At 41.5% G+C, this 13,198-nt stretch overlaps 1 protein-coding gene across 6 annotated transcripts in view; it reads right to left on the minus strand.

The window, feature by feature from the left end:
• Nucleotides 1–13,198, minus strand: part of actn1 (actinin, alpha 1) — a 103,226-nt gene that overhangs the window by 12,429 nt on the left and 77,599 nt on the right. For all 6 annotated transcript variants that reach the window (XM_034194997.1, XM_034194993.1, XM_034194992.1 and 3 more), the window contains exons 9-12: nt 9,638–9,730; nt 5,661–5,891; nt 1,663–1,810; nt 1,388–1,538 (exon numbers count right to left, since the gene is read on the minus strand). In XM_034194997.1, coding sequence (XP_034050888.1) covers nt 1,388–1,538; nt 1,663–1,810; nt 5,661–5,891; nt 9,638–9,730 — 623 coding nt within the window. The remainder of the gene's footprint in view (nt 1–1,387; nt 1,539–1,662; nt 1,811–5,660; nt 5,892–9,637; nt 9,731–13,198) is intronic.

Consider the following 13,198-nt stretch of genomic DNA (forward strand, 5'->3'; position numbering starts at 1 on the left):
GCTGTACCCATCAATGTCAATGTTGGGGGGAGCAACTGTGCCCTGCGCCATGACGTTTGTCTTCTTCAGACTGATGGTCAGTCCAAACTCCTTACAGGTGTGAGAGAGGCAATTAACAAGCTGCTGCAGACTGTCTTTGGAGTGTAATATCAAGGCTGCATTGTCAGCATCTCATGGATGAGTACCTCCACAACCTTGGTCTTGGCACGAAGTCGGGCGATGTTGAGAAAAACCTGATGTTACGCCATTGAAGCAAACTGTACTGTGCATGTTCTCATGGAATGAAGAGACCACGGCGAGGAGTTTTGGGGGAAAGCCGATCTTCTGCAGGAGCCTGAAGAGTCCGCTTCGACTGACCAAGTCGAAAGCCTTGGTCAGGTCGATGAAGGGAATGCAGAGTGGCATTTGCTGTTCTTGATACTTATCCTGCAGCTGGCGTATTAAAAAGATCATGCCCATGGTAGACCTCCCAGCTAGAAAGCTGCACTGGAACTCTGGGAAAACGCGTGAGTCCAAGATCTGTGGACGCGCTAAGGCAACACGGGCACAGGCCTTCCCAAGAGTGCTGAGAAGGGAGATGCCTTGATAATTATTGCAGTCACTTCTGTCTCCTTTGTTCTTATACAAGGTGATGATGCTCGCATCTCACATGTCCAGGGGAATGTCTCCCTGTTCCCAGCAGAGGCAGAAAAGATTGTGCAGGTGTTTTAGCAGCACAGGTTTCCCACTCTAAGACTTCTGATGGGATGCCATCACTCCCTGGGGCCTTCCCACTAGCAAGGCAGTCAGTGGCTTTTCCAAACTCTTCCATGGTTAATTAATTATTGGTTGAAATAAAAGGATCAATAAATGGAATAGTTTTGACTATTTTGAATGCTTTGTCTACAAAGTAAAGGTCAAACAAGGTCAACATCCACTGAATTCTATGACATGTGACATGTTACCCTGTAACATGATAACTAAGCATGACAGATGGTGCAAACTATTCCTTTTTAGAACCCTATTAACCCAAACAATAATTTGCATAATTTTTTACTGAAATTGGAGCAACTTTAATTTTTGACCCCTGTACAAACTGAAATTAACCTTTGTCACCATTTTTGCTGTTTTGACCCCATAACTCCAGAACATTCTGTCATAGATAGTCCAAACTATACCTTTTTGAAATTGTTATGATCAGACAAGTAATGTGATATAGTTTTCAACATGATTGGAGCATTTTACCACCCTGGGATGGCTATCATACATTTTTGTGTAGGCCATGATACACTGAGGCTGGATTCTAAGTGACGTTTTGTCCCCTTAGGTGGTACTGCAAACCTGCTTGGACCATGGACTAAGAGACACAAAGAAAAGACCAGACATGGCATACAGCCGCTGTACGTACTTTAACTCCTGTGCGATAGCTGCGATCTGCTCCACGCGGTCCTGGTGAGCAGCCAGGTCACTCTCAAAGGCCTCATGTTTCTTAAGCAAAGCCTTGATCTGTGACAGAGAAGCCGTCTCATAGTCCTGTTTCTGCAACAAGTCCTCCTTGCCTGCAGGGGGCAAGACAGAAAATAGAATGCAGGCACCATTTTACTTCACTGTGGCCTTAATCAGCCAACCTGAGGGGCATATAAAAGCAGAACCACAACAGAGCAGTTACAAAACTTGGAGTACCTTCTGTCCAGGCTTCGTGGATGGCTGCTTTCTGACGGAACTTCTCCGCCAGGTGGTCGAGTCTTTCCAGCCTACGTATCTCATTTAGGAGCCACTCCTCATAACCCTTCTCTGCACCTTCAAGATTCCCCCATGCATTATTAATGTCCTGTAAGAGGCAAATGAAAAAACTTAATTACGACAAAGATAAATTCACTTTTTTACACTCCAGTCATGTACTCTTACACTCCAGTCATCTACTATTCTAGCTCACTCTACTGAGAAATCCTTTTTTGAACAAACCAGTTTCAGAAGTAATCAGGGGCAACCTTAGCATGAGTTACAAAAACCCACTGTACAATCAAAATAGCAAGGAAATCCTGCTAAAGTTTTGCTTTTATCATCTGCACATTAATAGTACAACATCTGAAGAATTATAGCCGGCTTGGCATATTTTTGCTAACAAACTGGTTTGTATCCAACAGTGGAAGAATTTCAGGATTTTACTGAAGTGCAAGTAGGGGAAACCAGGGCATGGTGAATCATGGGGCACAGTGAATCAGTATACGAGGTCTGTCCATAAAGTATCGTACCTTTTTATTTTTTTCAAAAACTATATGGATTTCATTCATATGTTTTTACGTCAGACATGCTTGAACCCTTGTGCGCATGCGTGAGTTTTTCCACGCCTGTCGGTGACGTCATTCGCCTGTGAGCACGCCTTGTGGAAGGAGTGGTCCTGCCCCCTCATCGGATTTTCATTGTCTGGAAATGGCGGAATGAAAAGGACTTTTTTTCCATCAGAATTTTTTCAGAAGCTGTTAGAGACTGGCACCTGGAAACCATTCAAAAAATTGATCTGGCTTTCAGTGAAAATTTTACGGGCTTCACAGAGAATAAGGACTTTAACTACAGGTTTAAGGACCTCTTTAAGGACGGTCGGTGCGCCGCACTGTGAGCTGCGACACAAACCACTGGATCATTTCTAAGCTGATGGCTCTGTGGATACGAGACCGTCGTGTGCTCTTTCTCTGGTTATCACAAGACCTGGACATCAGCCATTTTCCGGCAGATTTCACTTTTAACAAGAGATCTTGTCATGGAAAGCTGCGCGGAGGCTTCGCGCGTCACGACCGATTCGCTGATGAAGCGAGACAAAGGAACACCTCCGTTTCGTAGTGTTAGAGGACAAGTTGGGACATGTCCAGCTCTCCACAAGTTCTTTTATACTCACTCGACTGGTAAGCACTGAAAGCCGAGATAGACATGTCCCAACTTGTCCTCTAACACTACGAAACGGAGGTGTTCCTTTGTCTCGCTTCATCAGCGAATCGGTCGTGACGCGCGAAGCCTCCGCGCAGCTTTCCATGACAAAATCTCTTGTTAAAAGTGAAATCTGCCGGAAAATGGCTGATGTCCAGGTCTTGTGATAACCAGAGAAAGAGCACACGACGGTCTCGTATCCACAGAGCCATCAGCTTAGAAATGATCCAGTGGTTTGTGTCGCAGCTCGCAGCGCGGCGCACCGACCGTCCTTAAAGGGGTCCTTAAACCTGTAGTTAAAGTCCTTATTCTCTGTGAAGCCCGTAAAATTTTCACTGAAAGCCAGATAAATTTTTTGAATGGTTTCCAGGTGCCAGTCTCTAACAGCTTCTGAAAAAATTCTGATGGAAAAAAAGTCCTTTTCATTCCGCCATTTCCAGACAATGAAAATCCGACGAGGGGGTGGGACCACTCCTTCCACAAGGCGTGCTCACAGGTGAATGACGTCACCGACAGGCGTGGAAAAAGTCACGCATGTGCACGAGGGTTCAAGCATGTCTGACGTAAAAACATATGAATGAAATCCATATAGTTTTTGAAAAAAATAAAAAGGTACGATACTTTATGGACAGACCTCGTATATATATTTGCAGCAGTCATGCCATATTTTTATGCATAAAGACACCTCCCTTATAAATTAGTGTTTTGTTTGCAGATACATTAAGGGTAAAACTAAGTGGCAAGTGAAGTCAGTTGTTTCCAATCAAAAGTAAATTTTGTGGATGTCAGTGTCTTTGTATTCATTTCTCACAATGAAGGAAAGGTGGCCCAAAAAACTTATTTGTTATGACTATCTCGTCCAACTGATGAGCATGTGTTATGTCTTCTCCAGACTATCAGCTATTTGATAAAATGACTCGTGTGTCACATGCACCCGGTGCACAGTGAATCGGGGCACAGTGAATCAGTCTAGAAAATGATTTACTAAGCCCCAGTAACAATGAATGACAAATATTACTTGTTGAAGCTAATACATTTATTTTTCCATAAATTATTTCTATATATTCTGTATATAAACAAATGTTTTCACATTTGAACAGAAATTACGACAGTTGTTTTTATAATAGTTTCTAAAGGCCTTATATCACTACATAAGACACTTACACATTACATAGCTGGTTTGCTGGATTATAGTTTGTAGATGCACCAGCATACGTATATTTAATAATTTAGAAGAAATCTTTATAATCATGTGTTTTTTCATTACATTCTAAGTTGATTCACTGTACCTCGTGACACTGATTCACTGTGCCCTGTGAATTAGTGTCCAGGGCACAGTGAATCAAAAATTTTAAAACCGATTTTAAATACCTGTAATTTACACTTAGGCAGACATAACAAATAGAGAAATAACAGAAATAACACAGCCTAATAAACAATAACTTGCTGTAATACATCCAGAATAGAATGACCTAAACCTATGCATAATGTGTTTATGCTGCCACAAAACAACATTTTTGATCCACTGTGCCCCGGCTTCCCGTACTACACTATCAAAATACTCCATCACAAGCAAACGCCCTGCTTTGAAAATGTTAATTAAAAGTAGATCCTCTAAATAAAGTGTAAGGATAGAATTGTTATCAATACACATTTTTGAATTATGAATTAATCTTGAAATGGACAAATTGCACTGACCACACCATGACATGCATGCTTTCAGAATGGCAGCATCATCTTGATTTTGTGTCATTTTATTTCCTTTATTTTTTTCTGTGTTCCACCACCATAAGATAAAACATCTGTATTTAGCATTGATACTTTACATTCTGTTGAGTTCATTGCTTCAATGCAATAATTTTGCTGAAATACAGCAGTGGGTCATTTCATTGGGGTCAAAGGTCAAAGCAGGAATGCCCAGTCTCTGAGGGAAAACCTGCAGTTGGACCAAATTTAAACTTGGGGCTTGTAGCAATTTACGGTGAAGTTCTGCTCTCCAGTCCATTTGGTCACTCAGATCCACTTTGTTTGACTTTTGTTGTTTGCCTTTTGGATTTTTGTTTGTTTTTTTTGTAGAGGGTCACCACAGCAGAGCCACATAGGGATCTGGCCCAAGTTTGCCAGATACCCTTCTTGACACAATTTCTATTCCATTACAGTATCGTGCAAAAAATTTAAGACTAAAATAGAACCATACAGTCACTGTTTCCTAGAATTTGACATTATAAACATGGACAGATTGATGGACAGCCAGGTGGAACATCGTGCATTTATTTGGTTGTCATGAGGGTTGTTAAATGTGCTGGGAATTAAAAAAAAAAATGTAAAAATGTAAAGGGAAATATTTCTTTTATTATTTTGAGACTTCCAGAAATTAAACAATTCCCCCAGTGAAAGAGTCCATGTGCAAACATTCATTTCACACACTTACAAAATTAAATATTTAAAGACTGAAGAGAAACCATGTGAAATTTCAGTGGATTTTGTTTTGTGAACTGTTGCAACATCTGTGGTGTCTCCATCCATTAAAGTCCCGATACTTATTCAGCTCTGTTTTGTTAACACAACTGGACATGTTAAGTTTAACAACATTTTCAAAAGTCCCCTGGAGAAATGTGTTGAAATAATTCAGAATGTGTAACTCTGGCCCTCAGAGCTTTCCAAAAGTTTGCTTTGTCCTGACAGAAAAAAGCTGAGAAAAGAATGATGACATATTGTGTAGGCGAGTCTGCAATTTTGTGACTTCTGTGACCTACCGAAACCATCTTTCCCTCTGAGGGCATGAAGGCAGGCCTGTTGCTGAGCCTCAGTTTAGTCTGCAGGGTGTTGAAGTTGATCTCCAGCTGGCACTTCTCCTGCACTTTGGGCGGCTTGTGGAGGCGGCGGTAATCTCTGAAGTCCTCCAGCTTTTGCTGCATAGCCTGCATGGTGTTCTCTGGCATGCGGTTCTCCAGCCACGGTATGGTGCGACGGATCCACTCCAACAGCTGGGGAGGAGGAGGGGTGTGTGTGTGTGTGTATATATATTATATATATATATATATATATATATATATATATAAAAAGAGGATGCAGTGAAAGATTAGTGGAAGTTAAGGTAAGAAATCGAGCAGGTAAATAAAGTCCGGGTAAATAAAAGAAAATGAGAAATTTGGTGGAAGAGAGGAAATGTAATGTTACAGTGTGTGAAATGCAAGGGAGAAAAAAGTAGACATTAAGATAATTAGTTAACTAACCATTTTGTGATTAAATTCTTGTAGCTTTCGGAATTAACCACTGATATGTTTCTACATGTGTCGGGCAGTTAACAGCACGCTGTGTTATTACTGACGACTGGTTTCACGGGTTGTGAATGTGTTCAGTTTGTTTGAATCCAAGATGAAAACTTGAAGTCTTTTTCTAACTTGGTTGAAAAAGCTTTTCCATCACAGTGAACAAAACGTTTGTAAAAATAAAACAGAAAAGTAAGAATAATAATTTTGATGCCAAAGAAAATGACATCCAAGATATCAGCCTCTGAAATAAAAACATCTTTCCACAGATACAGTGGGGAAAATAAGTATTTAATACACTGTCGACTTTGCAAGTTTTCCCACCTACAAAAAATGGAGAGGTCTGTAATTTTTATCGTAGGTAAACTTCAACTGTGAGAGACAGAATCTAAAATAAAAAAAAATAAATCAGAAAATTACATTGTATGATTTTTAAATAATTAATTTGCATTTTACTGCAAGAAATAAGTATTTGATACAATAGAAAAACAGACCTTAATATTTGGTACAGAAAACTTTCAGACGTGTACAGTAGTTCTTGACCAAGTTTGCACACACAGCAGGGATTTTGGTACACTCCTCTATATAGATCTTCTCCAGATCTTTCAGGTTTCAGCGTCTTCCAAATATTTTCTATTGAGTTCAGGTCTGGAGACTGGCCAGGCCACTCCAGGACCTTGAAGTGCTTCTTATGGAGCCACTCCTTAGTTGCCCTGGCTGTGTGTTTCGGGTCATTGTCATGCTGGAAGACCCAGCCACGACCCATCTTCAATGCTCTCACTGAGGGAAGGAGGTTGTTTGCCAAAATCCCATGATACATGAACCCATCCATCCTCCCTTCAATACGATGCAGTCGTCCGGTCCCCTTTGCAGAAAAGCACCCCCAAAGTATGTTTCCACTCCCATGCGTCATGGTGGTGACGGTGTTACTGGGGTTGTACTCATCCTTCTTTCTCCAAACACAGCGAGTGGACTTGATACCAAAAAAAATTTGGACCTTCTCCCATACCTCCTGTGGATCTTCCAGATGGTGACTGGCAAACTGAACTTTAAACAGGCCTGAACATGTGCTGCAGGGGGACCTTGCATGCCCTGCAGGATTTTAAACAATGACGGTGTAGTGTGTAACTAATGTAATCTTTGCGACTGTGATCCCAGCTCTCTTCAGGTTACTGACCAGGTCCTCCCGTGTAGTTCTGGGCTGATTCCTGACCTTTGTCAGACTCACCCTTACCCCATGAGGTGAGATCATTCATGGAGCCCCAGACCGAGGAGGACGGACAGTCATCTTGTGTTTCTTCCATTTTCTAATAATAACGCCAACAAGTTGTTGCCTTCTCACCAAGCTGCTTGCCTGTTGTCCTGTAGTCCATCCCAGCCTTGTGCAGGTCTACAATTTTGTCCCTGGTGTCCTTAAACACTCTTTGGTCTTGGCCATGGTGGACAGGTTGGAGTGTGATTGATTGAGTGTGTGGACAGGTGTCTTTTATACAGGTAACAAGTTCAAACAGGTGCAATTAAAGGTGATAGAGAGAGGTTGAATGGGGCATTAATCCTTGTTCTGTGATGTGATATGTAGCCCAAAAAAAAAATTGGTTGGGTCTGTAATGGCTCAGAACCTTCCTAAAAGGCTCTCTGAAAAAGCTATGTTACTATGCTGGGTTTAGAATGCGTCGTTTGCCCTTAATAACGTCGTTTCGGAGCTTATTTGGCAACCTCATTATGAAATGCACGTAGGTGTTGGCGCTGATCGGTTGCCGTTGTTTGACTGGCTGCCCTTGCTCTCACTGTAAAGAAAGCGCGGAGGATCAGCTGTTTTTAACAGAGATGTGGAGCGGCTCGGAGAAAAAAAGCATAAAAATGTCTTTGTAAAGCTCAGTGCCGTTACCGGCATCAGTGGTAGTTGTTGGCGCTCTTTTTTCTTCTGGGCGAGAAGGTTCTTATAAACAGACACACGCAGAACACAATGCGCGTGCTCTGCCTTCGTGGTGCCACGACCGGCTGCTTGATGAGGACGTAAAAAAATAAAATAAAAAAAATACATGCAAAATTGGACTAAAACAAATCCGCGAAATTTCATTTGTTTTGTTTTACTTCGGTTACTGTGACTTTCAATGGTTATGCATTGAAATAAGCAAGCTGCCCTTTGCAGGCTTACTTGCTGCCCACATAATAATGCAAATAGCTAGCTGCTAAGGGGTTAGCTCATTCCCTTTAGAGGAACAAACCAGAGCTAAAATGCCATTCTAACAACAGGAATATAGCGCAACACAAATTTAAAACAAAAGAAAATGTGATATTTACAGGCTGTACTGATTGCTGGGGTTGATTTTGTCGTAAAGTCGGAGCTGACCCTCTACTGAGTATTAAACGCCGACTGAAGCCAGCTCGAAATTGAGCAAGGTTGGTGAAACAGTCCTCCATGAAATGCGCAGAGCAAAGAAATAGTCGGCGGTTGTATGTCCTGGGGATGTGGTTAAAAATGAATAAAAGCCAGTGATAGCGTACATTGCTTTCCGTGGGAAGAATATGGAAAGATCGTAGTCCGCTATGACAGCCTGGGAAGGCACACCTGTAGCTCGCCATTGCTCCTCTTCCAGTGGTAGGAATGGGTGGGCACAACCTTATGAATAATTAATTTCGAAGGGGCGTGTGTGAAAGGGGGTGGGTGTGGGGGGGGCTATTGGTGAAAATGTGACGCAATGTTTCCCTCAAACACGAATTGGCCTATTTTCTGGTGGCAATTCAAAAAAGGAGAATTACTTGAAACAGAGGTTCTGAAACTTGCTGGCACTTCGTATGTTTTCCCCACAGCGGGGAGACTCTGAACTAACACCAAAAACATGAAAAAGATGATTTTGATTCTCTATCTGCTTTAATACAGGTAAAGAGTGCAGAATAGGAGGACTTCTTAAGGAAAAACTACCAGGTCTGTGAGAGCCAAAATTCTTGCTGGTTGGTAGGTGATCAAATACTTATTTTCCCCACTGTATATCAACACACAATCTCAGAATTTTCTCAAAACTCGTGCAAAATCCTCATACTACAAGGACATAATTGAACTTAACGTACCGATGTTATCACACGTTAACTGGAACAAATTTTTCAAAATCTAAAATGAATGTGTGTGTGTGTGTGTGTGTGTGTGTGTGTGTGTGTGTGTGTGTGTGTGTGTGTGTGTGTGTGTGTGTGTGGCGCATTGAGGACTAGCTTCACAGGTTATAAAAATTTTTAACAAAATCTCTAAATTAAAAGAATTTGTAAAAGACTTTCACATTCAGTTGTGTTAAAATCACGCTGGGACTGGTTGTCTGGCCACCTAAACAGTTTAAGGCCTCATTCATATGGAGCACAAATCCCCCAGGGCTGAGTGACACGGGAGGGCCGACAGAGTGGAAAACAGAGAAGGGTAAAGAAAGTGCAGGAACATCATGAGAGGGGGAAAAAGTAGGGGTGCTCACATCACTGGCCAACTTCTCATAGTCCTCCATCAGCTGCTCATTCTCCTGGTTGACGGCCAACACTTTGCAGATCCTGTTGGCTGCCGTTTCTGCCTGGATGACGAAATACAGCGAGGGTCACATTTTGGTGAAAGCACAGTTTGAAAGCACTCACTGCTCTTGTCATCTATACTATCCAAAATGTGTTTATCTGTTCTGTATCAAAGTAAGAATATGACTGTGGCGTCCATGACAACAGGTATATCTGCACACACACACACCCAATAGATTTTGTTCAATGTACTGTTTTTAAATCAAATTTACATTTTAAAGAAATAAAATTCTAATACCTTGCAGGATATCACCAAAAACAAATGTAGTTTTATCACTTATAAATTATTCATGTTTAAAGTGAATAGTACTTATTATTTCATTTTATATAACATCTAAATAAATCCTGGTCATTTGACTGGTGGTTTGTATGTCATGTGATATGGAATATTTCTACCATTTGCCATTGTGTTCCATTTACGTGCAACTTTGGTGCTATACGTTTTGTGCTATTGCACGCCACAACCACAGTGCGCGCTCACACGAGCAGCGACAGCACTTAAATAAAAACAGACGTGGCGGGGTTTGTTATATTATTGGTGCTTATTCTTGTAACACACACACACAAAAAAAAAAAATCCAGTATGGCGTAAACCATGTGGAGGCATTTGCAGTATTTGCTGGGACGCCTCTACCTGAGGTACAAGCGCTGTTGGATTAAGAGCTCGACAAATTTCTGTCATGATTTCTCGCGGCAGTCTGTACATGAAGAACTCAATACACAGCATCAGGTACAGACTACATCAAGGCATTATATGAAACAAATAATGTATGTTTTTTTCCATTCCTGCAATGGAAAGAATATTTCAAGAGGTAAAAGATGGAATGTTCCATCTTTTACCTCATGAAATATTCTTACCATTGCATTCAAACATTCATTATTTGAATATTATTTATATTACGTGATACTTAGCAGCATTTTGCTTTAGGTAGATTAAGTACACTGTGCAGTACTAGATCTTACATTTTTACAATTATATATATACATACATACATACATACATACATACATACATAGACATACCATATTTTTTTATTTATTCATTTGCATTTCTGAAACTTGCATACAGAGAGCATACACTATGTTTACGGACAGAAAGGCTCAGATAATAGCACTTCCATCTTATAGTTTACCCGATACCATAACTGGACTGCCACTGGGCAAAGTAGAGTTACTGTGACAACATGTATTCTAGCAATTCACAAGTTAATTAAATGTGAGGGGAAAAACCCACAGAAGGTCCAAATAAACACAGCAGTTACAAAAACAGAGCGACAGAACATGCACAAAGTCATGAAGATATGCTGCGTCTCATCAGTTTAGAGCTTTCCACCAGGATTTTATAATGCATATTTTAAACCCTAAGAGTGAAATTAAAGACAACACCCTCGCAGCAGTGATGTTTTTGGTTGGAAAAGTCACAATAAGAGTGTAGAATCTCCCTCCCACCTCGTTTCACGGCTCAGAGACTGGCATCCCACACAGGACTGTTGCAGTCTTTGTCTAACTGACCAACCATCGGAAGGCAGGGGAATTTGGCTCAGATTCAGACGTTCTTTGAAGGCTTCAGCAGCAGCAGGCGAGCTCCCTTAAAAGGACGGCCAGAACACGCAGGTCGTGCGTCTGTGAGCAAACGCAAATGTTTGCATGCTGCGTCTGATTAATGCGAGCCCAGGCGGCCGGGCTGCAGAGACTCGGCTTCTGTGAATTACTTTGACAACATCATAAGGAGTACAACAATGCTCTCTGGAAAAAATGATTAAGACAATAACTATCTTCCTGTTCATTTTGATTTCCATTCCTGTCAGGTCCAGCCAAAAAGGAAAAGTGAGCGCGACGGTGTTTATGGAAAAACTGGCAGGTTCATTCTGCACGGTGCTGTAACGCTGTACAGCGATGAGCACGTTACTTAAAAAAAAAAAAGTCATTAGCTACACTTCTACCAAAAAGTAACTGAGTTAGCAATTGAGTTAAAGCATTCTAAAAGTAATTAGTTACTAGGGAAAGTAACTACACTACACTATTTTAATGTTGCTGTGGGACAACTTACTTTCAAATATGTTAATGCATTTGTAGCCCCCCTTAATGAACTTTAACTGTACGAGGTCTGTTAGAAAAGTATCCAACCTTTTTATTTTTTCAAAAACCTGATGGATTTGAATCACGTGTGCTTGCATGAGCCAACCTTGAACATTTGTGCACATGCGTGAATTTTTTCACGCCTGTCGATTGCGTCAGTTGCTTGTAAGCAGCCTTTGTGTGAGGATAGGTGGAGTCTCTCATCGGATTTTCTTTGCAAGGAAAATGGCGGAACAATTGGAGCAGCACGACTGCATCAAATTTTGCCAGAAACTGAGCGACAGCCAGGTGGAAACCATTCGGATTATTCAGACAGCTTTTGGTGACGATGCTATGAGCATCACACAGATTAAGGAGTGGTACAACCGGTTTAAAGATGTCCACACAACGGTGGAGAGCGAGCCACACTCCGGTTGGCCATCAACATGCAGAAATGACCAGATCATTTCCAAAGTGAACGCTGTGGTGATGCGGGACCGTCGTGTGACTATCCAAGAAACTGCGGAAGAGGTGGACATCAGCACTTTTTCGGCACATTCCACTGTGATAGAAGATTTGGCCATGAAGAGTTGCAGTGAAATTCATGCCGATGGCTTCGGCACAAAGCTGATGACAGAGCAAAAGCGCCTCCGTGTTGAAGTCTCACAGGACATGTAAGTAAGTAAGGTTTATTTATGTAGCACCTTTCAAGATAGAAATCACAAAGTGCTTCACATAAGAACAAAGAAATTAAAAGCAGCAGAAACATAGAACCATAAAACTAGGTAAAAGCCAACCTATACAAAAGGGTCTTTAGCTTCACTTTAAATGTTTCAACAGAGTCCACGGAGCGTAGGTCCAAAGGCAGTGCATTCCATATTTTAGGTGCCACCACCTCGAAAACACAGTCTCCCCTGGTCTTCAGTCTTGTACTAGGCACAACCAATAGGCCCAGGTCCGAAGACCTCAGAGACCTGCTTGTCACATATGGATGTAATAGCTCGGTGATATAAGATGGCATTTGACCATGCAGAGCTCTAAAAGTCAGTACTAGAATTTTAAATGACATGTTGTTGTGACATGCCCACCTCTTCCACCATTCGGAAGATTCAGACGGCTTTCGGTGGCTTTTCAGTCGTGTGACTATCCGAGAAATGCTGGTTATACAGTCGCAAGAGCTTTACCGGCGACGCATTAGCGGATATTTGTGACCGTATAACGGCATGAAGGTTTGCAAATCATCAGACACAAGGGGGTTATTCCCATTCTAATCCAATTCCATCGTTTGCACGGTTTATTTTTCTGTAGGTAATTTGGCTGGTGAGGTTAACCGTTGAGCCAGCGGTCAGGGTGCGGAATAATCCATCAAATGTGAATATCCATCAAATCCATTAAATATGAAAAGTAATTCT

Source organism: Thalassophryne amazonica, chromosome 19 (assembly GCF_902500255.1).
Source record: "Thalassophryne amazonica chromosome 19, fThaAma1.1, whole genome shotgun sequence".
In the NCBI taxonomy this organism is placed as follows: Eukaryota; Metazoa; Chordata; class Actinopteri; order Batrachoidiformes; family Batrachoididae; genus Thalassophryne; species Thalassophryne amazonica.